This window comes from Brachyistius frenatus, unplaced genomic scaffold (genome assembly GCF_029030835.1).
Source record: "Brachyistius frenatus isolate BFR_SWC_R1_liver_20210118 unplaced genomic scaffold, ASM2903083v1 Contig_48, whole genome shotgun sequence".
In the NCBI taxonomy this organism is placed as follows: domain Eukaryota; kingdom Metazoa; phylum Chordata; class Actinopteri; family Embiotocidae; genus Brachyistius; species Brachyistius frenatus.
This window is the reverse complement of record NW_027210647.1, coordinates 1,958,887-1,981,412: the sequence shown is the minus strand read 5'-3', so window position 1 is coordinate 1,981,412 and position 22,526 is coordinate 1,958,887. Positions and strand designations below refer to the sequence as shown.

Here is a 22,526-nt window from a genome sequence, read left to right as displayed (position 1 = left end):
CATTCAATCGCCTATCACACAACCGACCGCTGGGCACAGGGTTTGCAAAGACCGTTACATACAGCTTTCTGAGTAACCAAGGAACAGTGAGTACCGACCACACCTTTCCTTGAGGATTTCAATGAGCTCCAACGAGCGCGCCAACGTTATGGTACCACCACACTGACTAATCAAATCCCGGGTATTATTACCTTTTTTTCCCCCCTGTATTTTCTGCGAGTCACAACGACACTTTAACGGTGTGATTCACGTCTTTGTTTGGTAATAAATGTTGACTGTTATTTCATTCAATGCGCGTAGTTTAAAGATTCGTGTGTTAAAGTAATGTTATTTCAACTTACAAAGTAAGGGCTCAAATTGGGCTACATATGAATGCATGGAAGTTTAAACTCACGGTAACCGTATAGCTGTATCTTAAGATAACCAGGCCATTCTGCACTTTAGTCAGAGTCATACGGTTAAATTGGGCTTTTGTAGACACATCCTAAAATATATAGTTTCGTAGAGCTACTCCAATTCACCTCCAATGCAAAGGGGTATGGCATGAAGACCCTCAACTATAATTTGAGAAGGTGGGCTACATAAATAATTCCAAATGTTACACATCAAATTGTGAATCAATCTTTAATGACATAGTTTGTCCTATACATGCTTACAATATTTTTTTTAATTTTTTTTAATTTTTTTATCTTACAGTAAACATTTACAGTGAGTAATTTACTAAGATAATACAAATTTTCATTTTTAAGAGAACCAAATTCCATATTAATCCCATAGTAAGTACTATACAAATATCATTACAGGAACAACTGTTCATAGAATGTTTCATGAAACTGTTGCTCATTTACAGGAAAAGGATGATGACACAACAGCAAATTCCTTTGGCTGAGGTCAAAGTCATTTTAATAGTTTCCTCAGTTTCCTTTTCCCAGAAAGATGCAATACTGAACAGCAGGCTGTTCTGGAGAACTAGACTGAAAGTAACATTTTATACATTTATATACACTTTATACAGTATTATTTGTACAATTCCTGATTGCATGAGAACTTAAAATAGATCCTATTTGATACAATATGCATCAACAGTCAAAACTGTAGAAACAGAACTATTTTTGGTCTGGAGGGACTTTTCATCCAAAACATGGATGACAAGTTCACATTTGACTACAATGTCATACAAGTGTATATAACACAGAACAGGTTAGATAAACTGTTCATAAATAGGAAGGCAAATTTCGCTTCCATAATGGCACTTTGTGCAGAATGAAGCATCTTTACATTTAGCTTTCAGATCACTCCACCATGTTGACACTATACAAGCATATCAACAGATTCTCTGTTTCCTGTGACAAAATACACTGAATGTAATTGTGGTCAACACAAGTATCATGTTAGCTCTGACTGAATAATAGAGTCAGAATATCCCTCTCTGAGCCTTCAGGTTGAGTATCTCCGCAGCCAGTTTCTCAGCATCCATCAGATGTGGCAGCTTTTCCATGGCTGCATCCACCTCTTGTGGGTTGAAGATGGCTTGCAGTTTCTTGCGGAGTTCTAACCTTTGTGTGTCAAATGCAGCAGAAAATGGTTGTTGTTGGCCCCAGGAATGGTACTGATGACCTTCATAGGAGCAGCAAGAGTCGTGGGAGTGTGAGGAATGAACCGAGGAGGGGAGACTGCTTGATGTCCTGGCTTGGGGCAGGGCCTGAAAGGGATCTGACCAGTAATTTTGCTGAAGATGGGGGGCTCCACCGTAATGAAAATGGCTGGGGAGACTGTGTTGGTGGGGTATACCCGGTGGGAACATTTGAGGAGGATAGGTGTCATAGTTACGTTGACCCATGGCATCCATGTTTCCATGATGTTGCTGATGAGTTCTTGAGGGCGCTGCATGGGAATAACATCTGCAGGACTGCGTGGTGTTGTTTTTCTCTAAATGCACTGAGGCATGTCCAGCGAGGGCACTCTGATGCTGGGGCCTGTGCCTGTGGGAGCCACTGTGGCAATGTGAAATGTCAGAGTACTGGCTCTCAAATGAGCCAAGGCCAGAATCCAGGTACTCATGAGACATGTTGGCATAGTAATTATTTGGCATCAGGTGCAGCCCAGGCCACTCTTTTTGACAGTGGTTTCCTGTTGCAGAACACGGCATATGATTGGGAGTGTTTCGAGGGTCTTCCCAGAACAGCAGTTTATTTTCACTAACCTGACCAGAAGGTGAGGAACTCTGCTTGTCTTTTATGGGTTCTGTGCTTGAGTCTCGAGGATGGGAACAGGCATTATGAGCAAGTCCAGGATCAGATTGAAACTGTCTGGGTGATAATCTGGCATTTCTCTCTTCCTTACCAGAATAAATCTGGGCTTTCTCCCTCAATTCATCAGCCAAGGACAGATAAGACTGGTTTACCCGCTCAGGATGGTAGAACTTACATTTGATGCCGTAAGTGCACTTTTTGTCTGAGGGAAATAAAAAGGGACACACGAACAAAAAAAGTCATTCAAAAGTCATCTCATTTGGGAACTACATTCCTGTGTATTGTCCAACAGCTATGACACTGCGAAAAGCCTAACAATGCGTCTGTAATACTAGAAGGACACTGTGCAGACCTCCAACGAGGTCAATAGTCCACTCTTCAATGAAGTGCAGATCTGCAACAACAACTACTTTATATGCGTGGGTATACAATTGTAGTGACATACAATTGCCCGGCTCCAGTTCTCGCCTATGAAACAAATGTCCCCAAGTGCTCCACAGCAGTGGACTGTCCATTGGGAATACCTGGACAAATCTTGGTGGCCTCAGTGGGCCGGTGGAGCGTCAACAACTACATTATGTTTTTGCCATCCCTGTGTGTGTCGTTACAGGGATTTCTTTGTCTGCCTGTTTTTCAGGGTGTGCATGAAAGCGTGTCATGGGTGGTCCGGTCCTGGTGGATTAGTCCAAGGCTAAATTTATTTCCTACTACACCTCTGGTACTCAATAATGACTGTTCTGTTCTGCTTCAAAATTAAATGGGCTGCTCTTTGGCCGATGCTACATCCTTCTACAAATCGGGCCGATAGTTTTTCCGTAATCCCGCTGAAACACAGACAAACAAACAAACAAACTACACTGGAAACATAAACTCCTTGGCGGAGACAATAGAAACGGGTTGAAATGGAGAGTTAAATTTCCTGATCATATCTTACCATATGGACAGAGTTGTCTCTTTTGCTCCGAGGGCAGAGGCTTTTTCCTGAGGAAGTTGTCTAGGCTTGGGCCATGGCGACCCAGAGGGTCATCTGGGGGCATGAACCTGGAGAAAAACAGAAATTTACTCATTGATTCGTGACAGCTCAGCTGTGTGTTAGATAATTATGCTTCCTTTAAACTGCAATATGCCTTCTGGAACCACATTAAATAGCATTGGAAGGAAAATCTGACGACTTGCACACTCGGGCAGACAGAACAGGCTAATTGCTTACTTGTCATTCACAAAAGAGTACATGAGCAGCCTCTCCTCAATGCATTTCTTCCACTCGGGCCTTTCTCCTTGGAGATCACGGTAGGTGTCATTGGAGACAATCACTCCCTCTGACTCATATGCCAACTTGACAATAAAGCGGTCATCGTAGCAAACTACTCGCTTGCCTCCAACGCGGCGAGATGGTGTGAAGACAACTATTTTCTGTTTTTCAAGCTCCATCAGAATGTGTTGATCTGAAAGTAAAATCAATCAACACTCAGATAATTATGGAGAGATACAGTGTTGTAAAAGAGGGACACTTTTAAATTGTATTAAAGCCTTTTATAATGTATTTCACTGCTGTATGTCACATTGTTTATTGATAATTGTATATAAAGTGCATAGCTTTGTTATGCAACATACATTTATCCTCATAGAGACCTGAACATTCACCAAAAGAAATATGAACAATGCCATAAGCATTATACAAAGCCCCAGTAATCAGTCATCAAGAGGGTATTAAAACATGTGTACAATGCTTTTAACTAACTGTATGCACATTATGTCATATTAAACTACTTTCAAGTTGAGCAAAGTAACATAATATACACTGTCACTGTTAGTCCTTATTAAACAAGTTAGGAGTGAAATGAAATGAGCCATGACCTCTGTATGAATGAACAAGGGACCAGGGTATGTGATGTTTACTTAAAGGTCATTTTCTTTTAACTAGGTTCTTGTGGTTTTGATCAAGGTGACTGCCTTCACTTAACCTCTAACTACATGGTTGTCAGCCTTTAACTACACTCTGCAAGTGAACTACACTTGGTGTGAAATAAATTAAAAAAAAACACGTGTACTTCCTGGTGGGGCTTTCCCAAGAGGCGCCTCTGGGCTGATTTATACTTCCTTGTTCACAGATTGAAAGTAGAACTTTTGGATTGCTCCACCCAGGCTGCACAGTTACTAAATCATCACAGCCACAAGGTATTGATGCACCAGCTACAAAAGAATAGTCCACCCTTTATTATATAGTTGTTGCGTTGGGAGTTATTTAGTTTGAAAACATGATGCCTTGAGACTGAATAAAAGGCAGCTTCTCCACTCAATGACACCAGATATTTATCTGGATTATGTACTGTAGATACACCCTAAAACTTTAGTGACTCAGCTGTCAGAAATGTAGAGCCTTTATTGTGTGCTATTACCTGAGATTATGATAATGCACCCACTCAATTCATTTTCAATGTATGCCCGTTTTTGCTTTTGTCATGGCTTCATAGTAAAATATTATTTGTTAGCCAACAAGTGAGTTAACCTATATTTCACAATTTTAACTGTGTTGCACCATGCCTTTGGCCTACATGCAGCAGTTTTGCCACGGACAACATTGCACCATTATCTTATGGCTGCTGCAAGAATGAGTCACAGATTCAGGATTATGAAATATCTACTATTGTATATTCACATTTGTAGGTGGAAAGCTTCTCTAAAACGGATTATTCCAACACATTATATCTCTGTTTTACAAAGTAGCTATGTGCTGGTTATTTCTTGGCTGGAATGAGCCTTAACATGACATAAAAACTTAGTAACAATGGGAAAATGCAACAGTTAGCAGATGTTACAACCACTCTTCAAAATACTCAATATGAAAAATCCACAGGCAAGACCGCTTTTTTTTTATTGGCTGGGAATCAATGAGTGTACCTTACAGGCACATGAAAATATTACAATATGCTTGTCAAGTGTTGTGTAACGTAAGTGCAGAGTTGTTAGTTCATTTTCTAATTGTTATTAAGCCATTCAAGATTGTGACTGCAATTCACACCTTCTTAGAAAAGTATGATTTTTGGCTCCATTAAGTTTTAAACTACCCAACCTCTTATTCAAGTTTCTGCTTTGTTTTATGTTTCTTGTGTTCTCACCTGTCAGGGGGGCATCAGCTCTGGGCTGCTCTTTCCGCCAAGTGGGAACAAAGACAGTAATGGTACTATGACCTCTGTTCAGGAAGAAGTTTACTGCCAGCTGTATGCCTCGGCATGAGAACACTTCCTTGTTGCCGTGACTGTAAAAAGAAGCAGGAGAGAGAACATGACTTCAAATGATTTGACTATAAATAATTTGAAAGGGAACACCATAAATTCAGTTGATCTGGGTAAACACCACGTGTCTTTAAATGGTCTGACTGAGGCAACCTTCCCTATTAGTCACTGTGAAGTCATACACTTCCTATCTGTTGAGGAGTGGAGATTTTGGAGTAGTTTTTCTCTCAAATTTGCATATTGTGTAAGTGGCCTTTGCAAAAACATGCACGGGCAATGTGGTGAACGCCCTTTTAAAAATCGAAGTGGCATGACAGTGGAGGAACATGTACTGTATGTTTCAGGGTCAGAGTTGAATGACACAATGATGATGAGTAATGTCAGTTTGAAACATATTATTTTACAGTTATTTTACCATCCAACACGGTTAAACAGTCCAAAGCAGCAAAACATAACAGCTATGATCCACGATCCGAGAAAAATTACCTCATGGCAACATTGCTGCCGTCAATAACCACAGGCCTTAATTCTGTGTCGGCATTCTTTCGGTCCCCCAGTTGTTGTGGGTTTCTGCAGGGCCCGGGACTCCAGCTGGGAGGCAGCAGTGGGTCTTTTTGGCTCGTGGTTCTCTCATCACCGTCAGAACTGGAAATGCAGGGTGCAGTGCTGTTTCTGCTACCAACCAGCTCTCCTAGCACCGAGTTGGTGTCTGTGCTTAGGCCCAGCTTGCTCAAAGCCGCCTTCACCTCTGCCGAGGAGTAACCCAGTTTCCTGAAGAAGTCCACTTGGAGCTGAAGCTCCTCACTGTCTGCTTCCAGCTGGTCTGAAGCTGAGCTCTGGCTGGGAGGTGCCCGTTCCATCCTGAACACATCTGAACTTCTTTTCAGCAGCATAGGAGACGTTTTACATCTACCTCAGGGTGAGAATCCTGAAAGAAAATGTACTTAATCAGGCATCCATCCATAATTTAACTATTCACATACACTCTCTCACAGACATAGACGTACTCTGAACTAATTTGTTCCATAATTCAAGGAAATTGTACAATGTTTACAGTGAGTCAAATACAAAACCCCAATAATTATCCATCAAATGGAAATATTTGTGGGTATTGTGTGTATCATTTTACACACGTTTTAACACAATTCAGCCTGACATATGGTGTCTTTGGTTTGTCTAATGTGAACAACTCACTGGCTCTTCTCTTGCTGTGCAATATATAATCTGTATACTGACCTTGTGTTATGTTCTCATGTTCTTTTTTTAATTCAAAGATACAAAATTGGTGTGTTGGAAACTCTGAATTCTCCAACAGAATTTTTGTTTGAAACCACGACTTTGTAATATAGTCAGAGGTCAACTGATTTTTCTATGGTATATACTAGACTTGGACTGACCTTATAGCTACTTAAACAACTTTTGTAAGTGGTTAATTGTTTATGTCAATCCTTGAGGAAAAATGGCCACATTTAAGCACTTCCTCATGCTTGAGAATTTGATTCTTTTCCTGGTCTTACGTTACAGAAAATGGAATAATTTGAGGTTTTGGACTATGACATGAACTGAACAAGACATTATGAGATGTCAGCATTGGCTCTACGATATTCAAATGGGTACTTATCACGTTTTATCAACTAAACAACTGATCAAGGAAATAACTGGCGCAGTAAAAGATAACAGAAATAAGAGCAGCTTTAATTGCCTTAAGGTTATGATCTTTTCATTCGTAACATTCACCAATCGCTTTCACATTTGACAGAGCTGCCTGTTTGTTATTTATACGTTATTATATAACGTTGGCTAAACTTGATAAAGCTATTAAAAAGACATCCGGAGATCCAAAGTACACCAGCGGTTTTTTATTTTATTTTTTTTAATTTTTTACCGCATGTAGTAATCATTGTCAGCTGTGTCACGTTTTGAGGAATATGCATCAAATAAATGATTCACCCAGCAATCAGCATCAGGTAGAGAGAGGCCTGCGCTCCTGACGTACTGTAAACTTCCGACTCAGCTTCACGAGTTAAAGTAGGCGAATAATGACGGCTCAACGTAACAAGAGAGGAAAGTTATCTACGCGACGTGTTGCCAAACACGAACAGAGAAACGAGTAACAAAGCGTGCCTGCTGGAAACGCGACACAGAGAACGTATTCCTCTACCTGACACAGGTAACACCAGCTGGCCCACTTCCCTTGCTTAACCGGTGAGCAGATCAACGTTACAAGACCACTCGTCGTCAACAGATATCTCACCGCAGAGGTAGAACTGACCTTTCCTGTTCGCCTCTTCGCCTTCGCGTTCCATTTATGGACAGAAGTCACTTTTAACTCCCGTTAATGTTTCGCAGTTCTGTAAGTTTGACACAGTTCCCACTTCGTAGCACCGCCCCTTGGAAAAAAAAAAATATTTCTTCCCCTCTTCTGTTCCTCCAGACAGGAGGCATGCCGAGCCATGAAATATTTGCATAAGAGAGATAAGATAAGTTGTTCCTTTTCCTTTGCCTGTCAGCTGCTCACTCACAGAGGTATTTCAGGTTGTTTTCTCTCTCTCTCCCCCCCCCCTCTCTCTCTCTCTCTCTCCCTTTTCACATTTCCTTCCTTCTAGGCAAATTACAATTGCAAAAATTGCAGCATTTTTACTCCATCTAAAATTCAAGCGAATTTCTTTATACAGCACATGTATGTACAAGACAATATCAACCCAATTTCAACTTGATAAAATTGCATTAGGATTATATTTGGGTATATTGTCTACTTGCTGTAATGGTTGTTATTGGCAAATTACCCCACTTTTCTCTGTTTTGTGGACTTTACACAAAAGATCAAAATGTAATTTTATTTGTCGAGCATTTCCCTTCATTCATTTACAGAATAAGTACTTTCTGTCTAGAATGTATTAGATGTAGGCCCTATTTGGAACTATTTGTTATTTTCCAGCATTGTTTGTCCTCATTTTTATGTTTCGTTTTAATTGGAACATAAATACATTTGATGATCCAATGAAAAGTTATTTTGGATTTGTTAAATATCCGTGGATATCCTGCTATTAAATATATATATATTGTATGTGTCGGGGCGCCCCCCAGTGGTTTGGGTGGCAAGTAACAAAAATCCACCAAGCCATCACCATACTTTTTTATACTTTTTATACTTTATACTACACCTTTCACTCTGCTGCAATTATTTGATCTACTTCTATTGATCACTATACTCAACAATATATACAATATTTAAAATAATGTTTTTTTTTTTGCCAAACCAAAGCATTGCAATATTCCATTGAAATAATAAAGATTTCTTTCATTGTGATTTCATAAAATTATACTTCTTCCACCATAGGTCAACTAAACTTTGAAGCTAATCCTCATTGAATTAGCCTATTTAAATGAACTTGGTTTGTTGGGTATGTTTATTTGTATTTACATAGCCTAGTGTACATAATAAATGGATCGAATCAAATAGCTTTGGTAAGATAATAGTCTTTATTGAGTAATGAAGTCTCTAAATACATAAAATCAAAACTAGTCCCCTAAATGAAGGGTGCAAGGGATTGAATGCATATTTTTTTTCTGTAACACCTACATTTAAAACTAATGTGGCCCCTGCATAGGACATTGTTTTGTCAGATTAATACTTGATCACTTTTACCATTTTTATTACTTGTTAAAACTTGTTTATAAATCTGATTTTATAAGCACCTCTTCTGCCATCTCCACCTGTATGTTACTGTATATTTCTGTTGTACCGCCTTCCCCAATTGCAATTGCTGTTTGCATGTCTTTGTGTTTTTCAATTTGGCCACTAGAGGTCCCCCTTGCTTCACGTTAGCCCTTTGTACAGCCTCTGCTCTCACCGGGGAGATTATGGAAGATGTTAGGCTGCAGTTGGTTGTTGCTTTGGTAGACTGCTGGTTAAGTTGTGAAGTTTTGAGCACTGTGTGTGTGTGTGTGTGTGTGTGTGTGTGTGTGTGTGTGTGTGTGTGTGTGTGTGTGTGTGTGTGTGTGTGTGTGTGTGTGTGTTTGTAAACAAGCCTTTGTGTACAGGGTTAATGGCATGGTCGAGTTGGGATCATACTGCGTGGCGCTGGTTAATGGCATATACAGAGTTGAGTTCCGGAGAGTGGAGAAAGTAATCAGGGCCAGTTGCCAGGCGGTTGCCTCCTCTGAGGGCCCACACCACTGGTCCCAGGTGTCTGCAAGGCCTGATATTACTGCAAGGCAATGAGCTGCAGCCAGCAACCATAGAGTTGGGGCATAAACGAACACACACACACACACACACACACACACACACACACACACACACACACACACACACACACACACACACACACACACACACACACACACACACACACACACACACACACACACACACACACACATATATATATAGACACAGAGATATGTTTCCATCACATCAGAGGACATTACATTGACTTACATTTCTTTTCTGAAGACCTACCCTGACCACTTCTTCCCTAATCCTAACCATTACCTTACACTAACTTAAACCAAGTTTTAAACCTAATGTTTTGTGATTTAAGTTGTGTTGACTTGCTTATTGCCCCACAACATGATTCTGTAAACAGACTTTTGCCTCTCCAACAAGTACAAACACACGCACGCACATGCACGCACGCACATAAATATTTAGAAAGCACATGCACACATAAATTTACACTTTTGCACAAGTGGATTATTTATGACTTTTTATGTGGGAGTGTTTCCAAGTGCATTTTGAAGGAACATCTGCTGTATGACACTTGGCAGGCAGGAGAGTTGTATGGTATGTTATTGAATCCAATCTGTAAAAGCCCTATTTAGAATATAGAAGTCTCTGGTTGAGTGTATTGTTTTGTAATTTATGGCTAGGTTACATTGGAAGGCATTGTTGGCATCCAGAAACCTATTGTTCAGTAATGCAAATCTTGAACCTTGCTGAGAATCCAAGTGCCCAAGATTGGATAAGCTTAGTGCAGATTGGGTGTTGTGAACATCAAACGCTTATTTCCTTAACATCTTGAGGGAGGCATTGCCCTGCTCAAAGGCATATCTTTTTCCTCCAGGCAGGTGTAGTTTGGCAAGGCTTGTTAAACCTGAGACAGTTGATCAAATATTCAGTCAGGCTCATTGTGCTGCTGAGAGCTTTTGAATGTGGTTGGGATTGTGCCGTGCTGATAAAACCAGCTTTGAACTGCCTCAGTGCTGGCCTCCTTTTGCTATTCCTTTCACTGACTGCCCGGGTCAGCCGTCTGTCAGAAAAATTAATTTTTGTATGATTTCTTTTAAAAGATCCAAAGTAAAGAAAAGGCAGCCTTTAACTGAAGTAATCCATCTTGCGCCAATGGTGTCAGAGTGATTCACGATTTCCAATTTAGCCATGGTTTGAATCTAAAGTAAATCAGGCAGGACGGCTCTACCCTTTGTGCAGCCGGACGGCAAACCCTCAGTGACAAGAGCTTTCAAATGAACATATCCCCCACATTCATCTTGTTCATTTATTACCTCAGACACCATACTACTTGTCCTACATAGATCAGCAAGCAAAGACCTCCTGGCATTGTGTGTGAGTCTAGAGGAGGTTAGGCATTAACACTGTCTAGGAGGCTACAGTATTGATAGAAAATTAGACAAAAGAGAAGTAGAATGGAGAAGGCCCAGGTTTTAAGTCTGTGTTTAATTAGATTTGGTTTGATTAGTGACAACTGAATTCCCTCAACAGGATTTGAGCAGACAATTGCAGTTTAGCGACTACAGTACCTCAGCCGGCTGTTCATGGACACCTACTTGCCAAGCGCTGGAAGCATCTGTATTGTGTCTAGATATCATGAATTTGTAATGGTTTCTCTTAATAGGACGAGTTTGTCAACCTTACTTGCCAGTAATCCATTAAAGAGTGAATTTCTTGACTCTTTAAAATGTTCATTCTATCGTACAAATTGAACCTTCCTTTGGGGTCATGCTACCCAATTAGGAAACTAAAGAAAGGTAGTTACTGCAATACCCGGTTCTGGCATTATTTTTTGTTCTGTACCAATTCTTTCAAATCCATCTTAACGAAATATAAATTAAATTAAACCCTACAGCACAAATATTTAGTTACAAGTTCCTTAGGTCTCCTCAATGCCTCACATTCAGACTATATATGACTTAGAAAACATTGCTACCAGGCTCTAGAGCTTTGCCAGGTAAAACTGTGTGGTGATGTGAGATTACATGCCACTGTGCGAACATGAGATACGGCACAAACTCTACAAAATAAAACTAGCAGATCATCAGTCTACCACAGCTATGCGCAGTCACTAAAGAGCAATGGTCCATTCACTGATCAATAATTACTGGACAAATAAAGTGAGTTTGATGTTGGACATGCAGCTAGATGACACTAAAGACAAGCTTCTCACCAGCTCTGTCCAAGGCAATGGTTTTAGAAGTTGGATAGCATTTGTTGAGCCTGAGTTTACATCGTAAGTGAGTACTTTTTTCTCTCTTTTTGTTCGTATGCTGGCGGGAGGGGGCACACACAATTATCACAACCAGTATTTTAGCTTGAAATGTCATCCCTACTTTTTACAGCAAGAGAGACAGATATTTCCCTCAGAAGTTGGAGAACACCAAACATAGCTCACTACAGGGTTCTTGAATTCCTTCTAGACATGTGAGTCAGAAAAAAGCATAAAGTCTGACACACTATGAAGCCAAAAATAACCAAAACCTGTGCAATACGGATCGACTGTGTGGAATTACAAGCACTATCTAGTATGGCATGTATCTGGCCATGCAGATAGCTTTGTTCTATTTGCATAAATGAAACAAAGGAGAAAGAGTAGCTTTTACAACTAAGCCTTTAACTGTCCAAAAACCATGCAAACACAAGCTTCTCTATACTTGAAATTAATGTGGTCCAGGCGGCCATAGATCATTTAAAGATCATTGTGTGTAGGTGAACGTGATCCCAGTGCAGCTCAAGCCCTTGCAGGTGTAACCTCAGCATGAAGCCTCATCCAAGAGCACCAATAATGTTCTGATTAATTGTTCCTGTCAGCCCAGGTCATTTTGTCCTACCTGTTATTCTGCATATTACTCATATCTGCCTCAACAAAAGGCACACACGCACAGCAATGCATGGGGATGCACATGTACACAGAGGTGCACATTGTACACAGAGGTGCTCATTGTACACATGGTCACACGCAGACCCGCAGACATGGACACCGGCACACACAGAGGCACACAAACAACAACAACAACAACAACAACAACAAAAATTCCAGTGCCCAGGCTCATGTGTTACAGCAATTCATGCTCAGGCAGTCAGGCAAAGCTCCAAGGTATTCATTACTACTGATGTCAGAATCTACAACAAGAAGTGATGGCTGAACCTCCTGCAGTCTGTACTGTTTAAAGTCGAGCTCCTCTCCCCCAGCTGTTGCTCTCTGTCTTCACTTAGGAGGGGAGACTGTGATGATTAATGCACTCTCTGCTGGGATCTCGGGGAAAGAACCTGGAGTCCTGCTGAAGTGCTTTGCTCATATTGCCGTGATTCAGTCACACAAAATCTTCAGTGTGGAGCAATGCTGAAAAACAACTGCATCAAAATTGAAAATCGTAACGGTCTCACATTCTGCCATGTCTGCACTACCATGCAGCTCAAGACGAATTAAGCTGATGCCTGTTTACTTAGAATATTGTCTGGAGTGTGCTGCTATTTTTCAGCTTCATCTTTTTGTACTTGAACCAGTCTTTATCAATCAAGCAGGTTATGGCCCGTAGGAGCAAAGCAGAAAAAAAAAAAAAAAAATCACTGTGCATCATTCCCTTTGGTTTATCATGGTGGTAGCGGCAAAATGATTTGCTTTGTAGGGATTTTATTTGGGCGAATTTTTCCTTTGTGCTGAAAAAAATAAGGTAACATAGTTTCATGGTGTGACAGCTACTCTCAGTTCATGCATTCACTGGTTGATTACTTTGAGTCTGTTCCCCTCAGGGCTCCTGTTCTTGCTGACGATGCTCCAAATTGTGGTATAAGCTGTATACTGATAACACAAACTTGATTTGACTTAGTGGAGGTGCTGAACGCTGGAGATAGTGCTCATCTCAGGGAGTGCAGCTCTGCAGCGATTCCTTCTTGACTTATAACAGCCTGCAGGGGTTGTTGATGGAGGCTTTTTGTTATTAATCAGAATAATGCATTAATAGATTCAAGAGTTTTAATTCCGTGTACCCTCATGATACACAGGGAAATGGGGATTTTTTAGGTGATTCTTTATGTAACATAAAATTGATAGATAATAATTAAAGAGCTCCAGTTGGGGGGCTGACAAAAGAATATTTTCAAAAGAATGATCAAAATCCAAGAAGCAGAGGCTGAGAATGTGTCATCTTTCAAAAGCACCCATAATACAACAGCATAATTGAATGCGATCCACCACTGCCTGCTTAATGCTCATCTCTTACAAACTCTATTCTAATAGTTTGTAGGCAGGTTATCTGTTGCTAATTTTGTATTTTAAAGGACACCATCAGAGTTATTTTCTCAGACTTTAGGAAGCTGTCTGCAGAGCCACAAAAGCCCATACAACTGTATTCATAGGCTGAATAGTACTCAAAAATCAAAGAAAATACTCTTTAAAAAATACAAGTGGAAACAACAGCATTCAATATGTTACAAAAATAAATCACTAATTCGGGTCAATGTAATAAAAAAATTGCCCTACTCTTTCTTAGGTCAAACAAAATGAGGGTGTATTGATGTCTTGTGGCCTCAAACATTTAATCAGGCAGACAACTTAAGTAGCTGAGCAACTTAAAATTTCCATTCAGTTAGAGGTTTAGTGACCACAGAAAGATTAAAGATTCGAAAGAAAGTCAACAAAGTCATAGAGGCAGGTTGGATGAATCAAACACAGGCCTGTCACCCAAGAGACCAGTGTTGGCATCCTACTTGTGTCTTGTGTGAAAACAAAAGTCAATGTTTACTTTTTTGGAAAGTCACACAACTACTGTACGTTAATGTATGTAACATTTTGAAGTACCATAACATTTTTACCAATCTTAACCAAGTAATTTTGGTGCCTAAACTGAACCAAACTGCATCCATGTTAAAACAAAAACAATGTAATATTTTACTTTTGCCATTGATACTGTCTGACCATCATATAACTGCCTCCTGTACTGACCTATGCTAGGCCCCTACTCGTCCATATTTTAGGGACAGATGTGTGATGATAAACACTTATTTAATGGTGCTGACAACAGTCAAACCAGGTGTAATGTTCAGATTTCTTTTGATTTGTCATCTGATCTCTATGTGGTTGAAACTCTTTTGCATATCCACATACAGATTACATATTTCTTCCCCGACCCATTTAGTAATGTTACAATAAAGAGATGAATGTAATTCAACATTTTGATAAATGGAAAATACTGAAGACGGAAATCCAGCCTTGGTGGTAAATGGCTAAAATGTGCTTAGGAGCCGTTAAAAAAAGAAATAATAGTCATCAGTTTCAACTGGGGGTGATTTTTCTTTCTCCTTTCTTTTTGGCCGGTTTATACCCACAGGGTCATAGTGGGGTGTTGACAGCTCTTGAGCTCCACTCTGTATGTGTGGGCAATAGTTTGTTGTCAGTAGCACTACCATGGGGCGACTGTTGCCATTAGCTGTTAGATTTCTGATTCGCACCCAGTGGGAGTTCTCAGGGGCGAAGCTGCCAACTGGCTGGCAACGTACTATAACGTACTATAGGCCTTGTGCCCCTGCTTCGTCCTTTCCAACTGAACCGAATCGGCATCTCTACTTTCTGCAGCCAAAGATTTTTCCATTATGAATATTATTGATTAATTGCAGAGTGGTTTGGTCCATAAAAACACCATAAAATAGTAAAACAATTTCTGGAGACCAATGTAATATCTTCAGTCCCAGAACACACAAATGTGCATTGTGCTGGATCAAGGTAATTTAAACAGTTTTTCTCAACAGAGAACTGAAACAATGAACTGACTTTTTAAACAGTTGGTGATTAATTATGTGTCGACTGACTAATCAGCTGATCAACCAACTGTTTCAGCTGTAAAAGAAACCAAACTAAAAAAAACAAAAACAAATAGATAACAGACAGCAAACATTGAAAAATCAACAAGTACAACTAAATCAAATAGCTACTTCCAAATTGGGCAAGGCATTTTGACGATACACAAAATTCACTCCCTACCATATCTCTTTCTTTATGTAGAACATCCCTCCAGATGATTTATTTCTTTTAACATTCTGTTTTGTAAATCAGTTTAGCTTTCAAAGGTGCTATAAAAATAAAGGTATTATTCTTATTCTTTTCACACTTTATCCACATTAATGTAACCCACTCTACTACCATCCATAGTACAATTTGGTCCAAGTGTCTGAGTAAACAGTGCTATTGGCTTCTTAATGCGGGTAGATCCACAGTTTGATTCCCAGAAATACATTAAATTCAAATTCAAGTTTGAAGGACAGGTTGGTGCTGAGCAGTTGATGGGAGTTATGAGTCAGACCTGAATGGATGTATGGATGGATGGACAGATAGGAATCCATAATAGCTCTTAAAATGTTGGATTTGATCATAGCAAATAGAGAATCTGGAAGTTGTCCTGTTAGATGAGGATGCATTGTCCCTCTTGTAATGATTAATGAAGTGCTTCAGATATGACAGCTGACTCTGTAATAACTCCATTAGGAACACCCCCAAAAGACCGATACAGTACCTTACCCCCCTCCCCGCGGACCATGCTTTTTACTATAAGTGCTTTTGGGACCATACTGTGTGATTTTGATGACAAATTTTCATGTAAATCACTTACATCTTCCACTGAGGAAAAGGCTTTGACCACGAAGAGAGAACGATGCTTCATTTTTTTTTGTATTGGGTTATTTTCCAGCAGTTTATAGAGCTTTTAACCCCACACCAGGCTTTTGTTTTCCTCTCCTCAGTGATGTGTAAAAATGTAATTCTTCTTTATCATGACCCAAACATGCAGCCATTCATCCAGCGGCTGCCAGTTCTTATTTGCTCGGCTTCAGTCTGCTTGTCAGCCACGTGCCATGAATACCTAAAATGGAATTTTGAGTGGTTAAACACAGGTAGTAATTCACAGTTTTTTTCTCCAATGAAAATTATTACCATACAATATTATGCACATTACATTGTTTTTAGCTCCGGGGTTTAATAGGGTGATCATTTCTTGTCATTTCATTGCCAAGAATTTTAATGGAATTTCTGGATAATTGCAAAAAGGCTAATGGAAATCAGGGCTTTTGCAATGTAACATTGCAGAAAACAAATACCATTGAGGCGGATGAATCACCAGTAGTGATAGCACTGCTAATATCAATAATGAGAATACAAAGTGGATTGTATGATAATGTGTTTGTACACGAGAAGAATTTATAACCCTGAAGATAGACAGTAAATCACACAAACATCAAGATATATAAATTGATATGATGCTCAGTAAAGCAGTGTCAACAATATGCAGCCAGGCAGTCCAAATACGACAACCACAAGCGGTCTCAATCTCCTGTATAGTGCAGTTGAGAGGGGGAAATAGGGACTGTTTCAATTACAGTATACATGGAAAGGGTATCTCTGCAGCAGGATTGATATGTCATTCTAACAATGTCCAATTAAAAAGGGAGAATGCTTCCATTATTCTTTTATTAGAATACTCGGGCCTGAAACGGCATCAAAAGAAATACACCTTCTGGTTAAAGGTGAGAGTCAATCAGGCATGAAATGAGTACAGCACACATAAAATAATTCGTATTTCCCCATGGCCGCCATTATTTATTTGTGCAATTATATGGAGTGTGTACATGTGTGCATTTGGGTTTTAATGCTGGTGAGACGGGAAAAATAATACGTTAATGGTGGGTTCTATTTTTATGATGCGATTTATTATATATTTGAAACATCTATGCATAACATCAGACTTGAAGCACAGACAAATAAGCTTAAGTGCAAATTTTCTCACAATAACAGTGAGAAAAAAGAAAGGGGCCCACAACTACCGATGGTCTTGGAGGGGGAAAAAAAAAAATCCACCCATTGGTGAGGTGTGGCATAAATGATCCAATTCAATTCACTCAAGTGGAACGTTAAAAATAAAAAGCCATTCATAAATATGAGCCAGTACATTACAAAATACACCTACTGTCTTGGCACAGATACCCCCTTTAGGGTGTTTTGACACACAATGAACACAAACCAATAAGTAATAATTCTACACTCCCCTGTTAACGTGAACACCCATGTAAGCACCTCTTGGACCGTTTCAACATGCTCACATTCAACACAGAATTACAGCGATAACTTACTTTCCATTGAAAACTTAGCGAAAACCATCTTCATCCCTCCTTAACTAGCTCATTTCACAAAACTAATTTACGAGCAGATTGCGAACGGTGGCGTCATCAGGTTTCATACATGATTGTTACTTGAAAATTGCAGAAAAATCATACACTCTCATGGATGTGTTACACGTCTGGTGTTTGTTGTGATTAGCGTGTATTGGATTTAGTTAAATATGAGCAAACGGGGAAATTATTTAATGTAGCACAGCACATGTTGCCTGTTGGAAATTCAGTGGAAAGGGCTGCAGGAGCACAAATACAGAAGTAACAAAGAAGGCAACAGCCTCTTCACAGGATTCAGCAGAACATATTTTACAAAGCTGCAACAATTAGATGATTAATCAATGAGGAGATAGAAAGTTAATTTGCCGAATTCATCTGGCTAGAAACAGGGCCAGAAATCTTGGAGATATTTGATTTACGATTAATTATCCGATCAGATAATCAACAGATTAATTGATTAGAAAAGCAACAATTAGATGATTAATCAATGAGGAGATAGAAAGTTAATTTGCCGAATTCATCTGGCTAGAAACAGGGCCAGAAATCTTGGAGATATTTGATTTACGATTAATTATCCGATCAGATAATCAACAGATTAATTGATTAGAAAAGTTGTTAGTTGCCATCCGCCATATATATATATATATAAAACATAAAAATATAAAATATAAAAATCATAGAAACACATGCATCAGGAATAAAAAAAACAAACTCACTGCAGATGGCGCTGTTTTTGGAACTGCAGATTTGTAAAAAGCGTGTGCTGTAGCTCTCCAACTGGATATTAATAGCTTGTGCTTCAATGACACTGCATGCACTGGTTGACTAATGGTCTAGTATACACTTTTCTTTTCAAACGGAGAGAAAAGGGCCAGTAGTTTATATGAAAATGAACTTTGCTTGAGTATCTGCTGTGTAACTGGCATGACATGAAAGGAATACTTATGCAAAGAGAAATGGCCTGCAGGGTCTTTACCATGACCCAGTTCAAACTTCGCGGGAGGCAAGAAATCTCTTCAGAGCTCCTCGAGTACGGTGGAAATGATGGAATACATTAATGCCAATGGAGAACTATGACCTGACACATAAATCAGTGGCAATGAATATGTGCCTGACAAATCTAAAAGAGATGGGTAAAGCATTCTGTTAGTTCCCCAGTGACAAGACTGGGGAATAGCTCAAGTGCTTAACAATACAGTAAAATATACAAGCTGATTGAATCCATGCACTCCCACTCCACCAGCTACCTCCTCCAGCTACTACAGTGGACCTAATTATCCCATGTAAGCAGCAGCCTGAGGATAAGCCGCATCTGAATACTCAAAACTGTCTGTTATACCTAACAATTTAAACCTGCACAGCATTGGTTCTCAGCCTTTTTTCCTGCTTAAAGCCCCCCTTCCCCTTTCTGAGGAACATAATTGTCTTGATATGCTCATCACGTACAGAATGAAATGTTGATTCCACCTTAATTATCTTCCCCGGGGGTCATCGCTGTGACTTCTGCAAAGTAAATAAAACCGTGCTGCAGTGACACAGATGAGTTTGCAGTGTTAGTTACCTGCTGCGCCATTTTAAGTCAAGCCCAAATGAATGCCTCGTTTGCCATAATTAAACAAGCCACCATGACACATTTCAACTATTAACTTTTAATCACTTGGATCTTTTGAAATCAGAATCTGGTGGTTGACATTTATAAGTCGGTCTCTGTGGCTGGGGCCAAAGGTTGACCTCATCAAATAAAATTTGAAATAAATGATTGAGGTAATTGAGAGTGTTAAAGAGGCCAGTCACATCTTGTGACCAAATATGCTGTCTGAGTCGAACGTGATTGGCTGCTGGCAAGTCAGCTACAACTGAAAACCACAAGATCTTGGTGTCTGTTTCCTTATGTAACTTTGGGGATTTTGAGTAATTCCTTCTTGAGCTGTGGCAATTAGTCTATTAATTGATTGACAGTAATGAGTAATCTTTTTTTTTTTTAAATCTCACACTTCTAAAATTCTCTGATTCCAGCTTCTTAAATGTGGATGTAAATGTTTCTGGTTCCTTTAGGTCTCCATGATAATAAACTTATCTTCTGGTTGTGGACTATTGTTCGGGACAAAACAAGACATGTAAGGCTACATTTTGGGCTTTGGGAAACAGCGTTTGTCATTTTTCACCATTACCTGACAGTTTAATGACCAAACAACTAATTCATTAATCAAGAAAATAATTGACAGATTAATCACTAATGAAACAATCATTAATCGCATCTCTGATTTATTCGTAAATACAAGGACTATTGAGCATAATTTATTCTAAAGACCAAGTGATTCCGACAAATCCTCCCTTCACCTGTTTCAAGCACATATCCATTTCACTTCTTAAAGCTGATTCTCCTCAAGCAAATTCGGCGTTGTCATTATGCCTTTAGTCATGAACGCAAAGAGAAAGCATAATTCATATTGATATTCGTCATTTGCATACATCTTACTCATTCTCTCCACTCCTCAGCAAATTAAACCTGAAGTCATATTCAGAAAATTTTTCTATGCTGAAACCCAATTACGCTCCACTTGCTATCGACAGTCTGGCACAGTGCACTTCACATTTCAAAGGAAATCTCTGCTGTCTGTGTCATAACGTAAGCTTTTTAGCAAATTTAAGATGATTCACTTCTCTTTGTTTTGAATTCCAAGATCAACTCCAGAGATAAATAGCTCGCAGTGATATTGACTTTCCTGGAAAGCTATTGTATCACAGAGTGAATAAGTGACTTAGATATTTCAATATCAAAATCGATAATCTGTTTGATTTTGTTTGGGGAAAGATGATGAAGCACACAGAGTGCATGCTTACTGTACCTGTACATATGAACACAGGCTTTATCTATCTACCTATAATGCTACTGTAGTGAAAAAATTTCCCCTTGTGGGATTAATAAAGTAACTATCTATCTATCTATCTATCTATCTATCTATCTATCTATCTATCTATCTATCTATCTATCTATCTATCTATCTATCTATCTATCTATCTATCTATCTATCTATCTATCTATCTATCTATCTATCTATCTATCTATCTATCTATCTATCTATCTATCTATCTATCTATCTATCTATCTATCTATCTATCTATCTATCTATCTATCTATCTAAGTTAAAACAGATCCTGAGAAATTAATAAGGTATCTGCTTTTTGAACTTTTTCTCCAAGACTAAAAGTCTTTAGATTGTTAAATACAATGTACTTCATAATTCAAGTGATTCAACATGATGACGTTGAATTTATTGCATGCAGTGTCTGTCATGGAAGGGAAATACCTACAATTATTTAAGTACTGAAACACACTGTGATCAGAACACGAGTTGACATGCTGACATTTCTGTCTGCCACCATATTTCCTCTCTTCAGTGAAATGGAAAACCTCAGTGGTAGTTTTAACACACATGCTTCACATACAAATTTGTGTTTCAATTGCACTTTAAATTTTTTTAAATTTTTTTGTTTATCTCATTTTGCTTTTTTGGATAGAAAAACTTTTTCACTATCATCAATAAAAATAACCCATTAATATCCTATAGAGGATAAATCAAAGGAACCATTGTGAAGAGATAAAAACTTTAGTTTTTAATATTTTAAAATGCCTTGGAACTTGGATTTATTGTTACAACTGGGAAGTACTGACAAAAATGTGATGTAAATGTCCATACATTCATGTACTTTTAATAAATTTAAGGTTTCATTTTCCCTGTTTTGACCATAAAATATGCACTAAATTGCATTTAATGTGCTATCAAGAGTCTTTAAATGACTTAGATTTAATTTACTGATCACTTCAGAAACCCTGACAGTGGTGTTGTATTTTGTGCAGATAACACCTCGGCACACTGCTCTACCTAACAAATACAGATCATTTTACGCATGAGTCAACAAAAGAAAAAGCAACATTTCACATTTCACTGCATACACTCTGCGTTGGTATTGAGGAGGTACTGATTGCCAGCTACAAGACTTAGAGCCTTTTAATGATTTGGTCAGCTGTAAGGTAGCTTTTAAAGAAACGCTGGGAAGACACACAAAGTAAGGAAACTAACCCCACCTGCTGACTGGTGCTACTTCACAAGTGAAGACGGAGAGCAGGGGGCAAATATGGCCCCAAGACAGAAGGTCTGTCACAGTGTAGCCAATGCCAGGCTGATTTCACGGTTGATGTCCCCCAGAGAAGAGAAAGATGTGTCATTACTGCCTGTAAGTATATTCTCCACCAACAGGGGTCACTCTGTGTTTAGCAAAAACGAGCAGCCACTGGTGGGAAAAATAGTAACAAGAGGGAGAGAAGGGTAATCAGGATGCAGCATGAATGAAGGTGAGTTTGGAGGGAAAATTACACTGGTGAGAGTGGGTGGTCAAGGGGGAAATGACACAGGAGATGAGTGTAGACATTTGGGGGAGACCAGATTGATCCAGGCAAATTAACCAAACAACAGTCAGATGGAAAGGTATATGGAAAGACAGAAAGACAGATGGACAGACTGAGAGCAGGAAGCAAGGGGAAAGATGATGGAAATGACAAAAAACTAGATTAAAAAAGGGATGTGATGCAGAGACTGCAGTGGGCTGGATACCATTTGGCACAAACCCATCCAGTGTTTC

The 22,526-nt window shown here is 39.2% G+C and overlaps 1 protein-coding gene across 1 annotated transcript; it reads right to left on the bottom strand.

The window, feature by feature from the left end:
- Positions 1-737: 737 nt before the first annotated feature.
- On the bottom strand, positions 738-7,834 carry LOC138623928 (ribonuclease ZC3H12A). Its single transcript, XM_069703731.1, has 6 exons — positions 7,761-7,834; positions 5,975-6,416; positions 5,372-5,511; positions 3,463-3,697; positions 3,187-3,293; positions 738-2,454 (listed from the first exon to the last, which is right to left on the bottom strand). Exons 2-6 carry the CDS (start codon positions 6,379-6,381, stop codon positions 1,415-1,417), a joined length of 1,929 nt encoding a protein of 642 aa, XP_069559832.1. The 5' UTR covers positions 6,382-6,416; positions 7,761-7,834; the 3' UTR covers positions 738-1,414.
- Positions 7,835-22,526: the final 14,692 nt, after the last annotated feature.

Excerpts from the sequence above, each read along its gene's own strand:
- LOC138623928 (XM_069703731.1), bottom strand. The coding sequence starts at position 6,381 with ATGCTGCTGAAAAGAAGTTCAGATGTGTTCAGGATGGAACGGGCACCT. Across the intron at positions 5,512-5,974 it reads GGCAGCAATGTTGCCATGAG|TCACGGCAACAAGGAAGTGT; the intron begins GTAATTTTTCTC and ends TTCTTTTTACAG. Across the intron at positions 3,294-3,462 it reads TACTCTTTTGTGAATGACAA|GTTCATGCCCCCAGATGACC; the intron begins GTAAGCAATTAG and ends GTTTTTCTCCAG.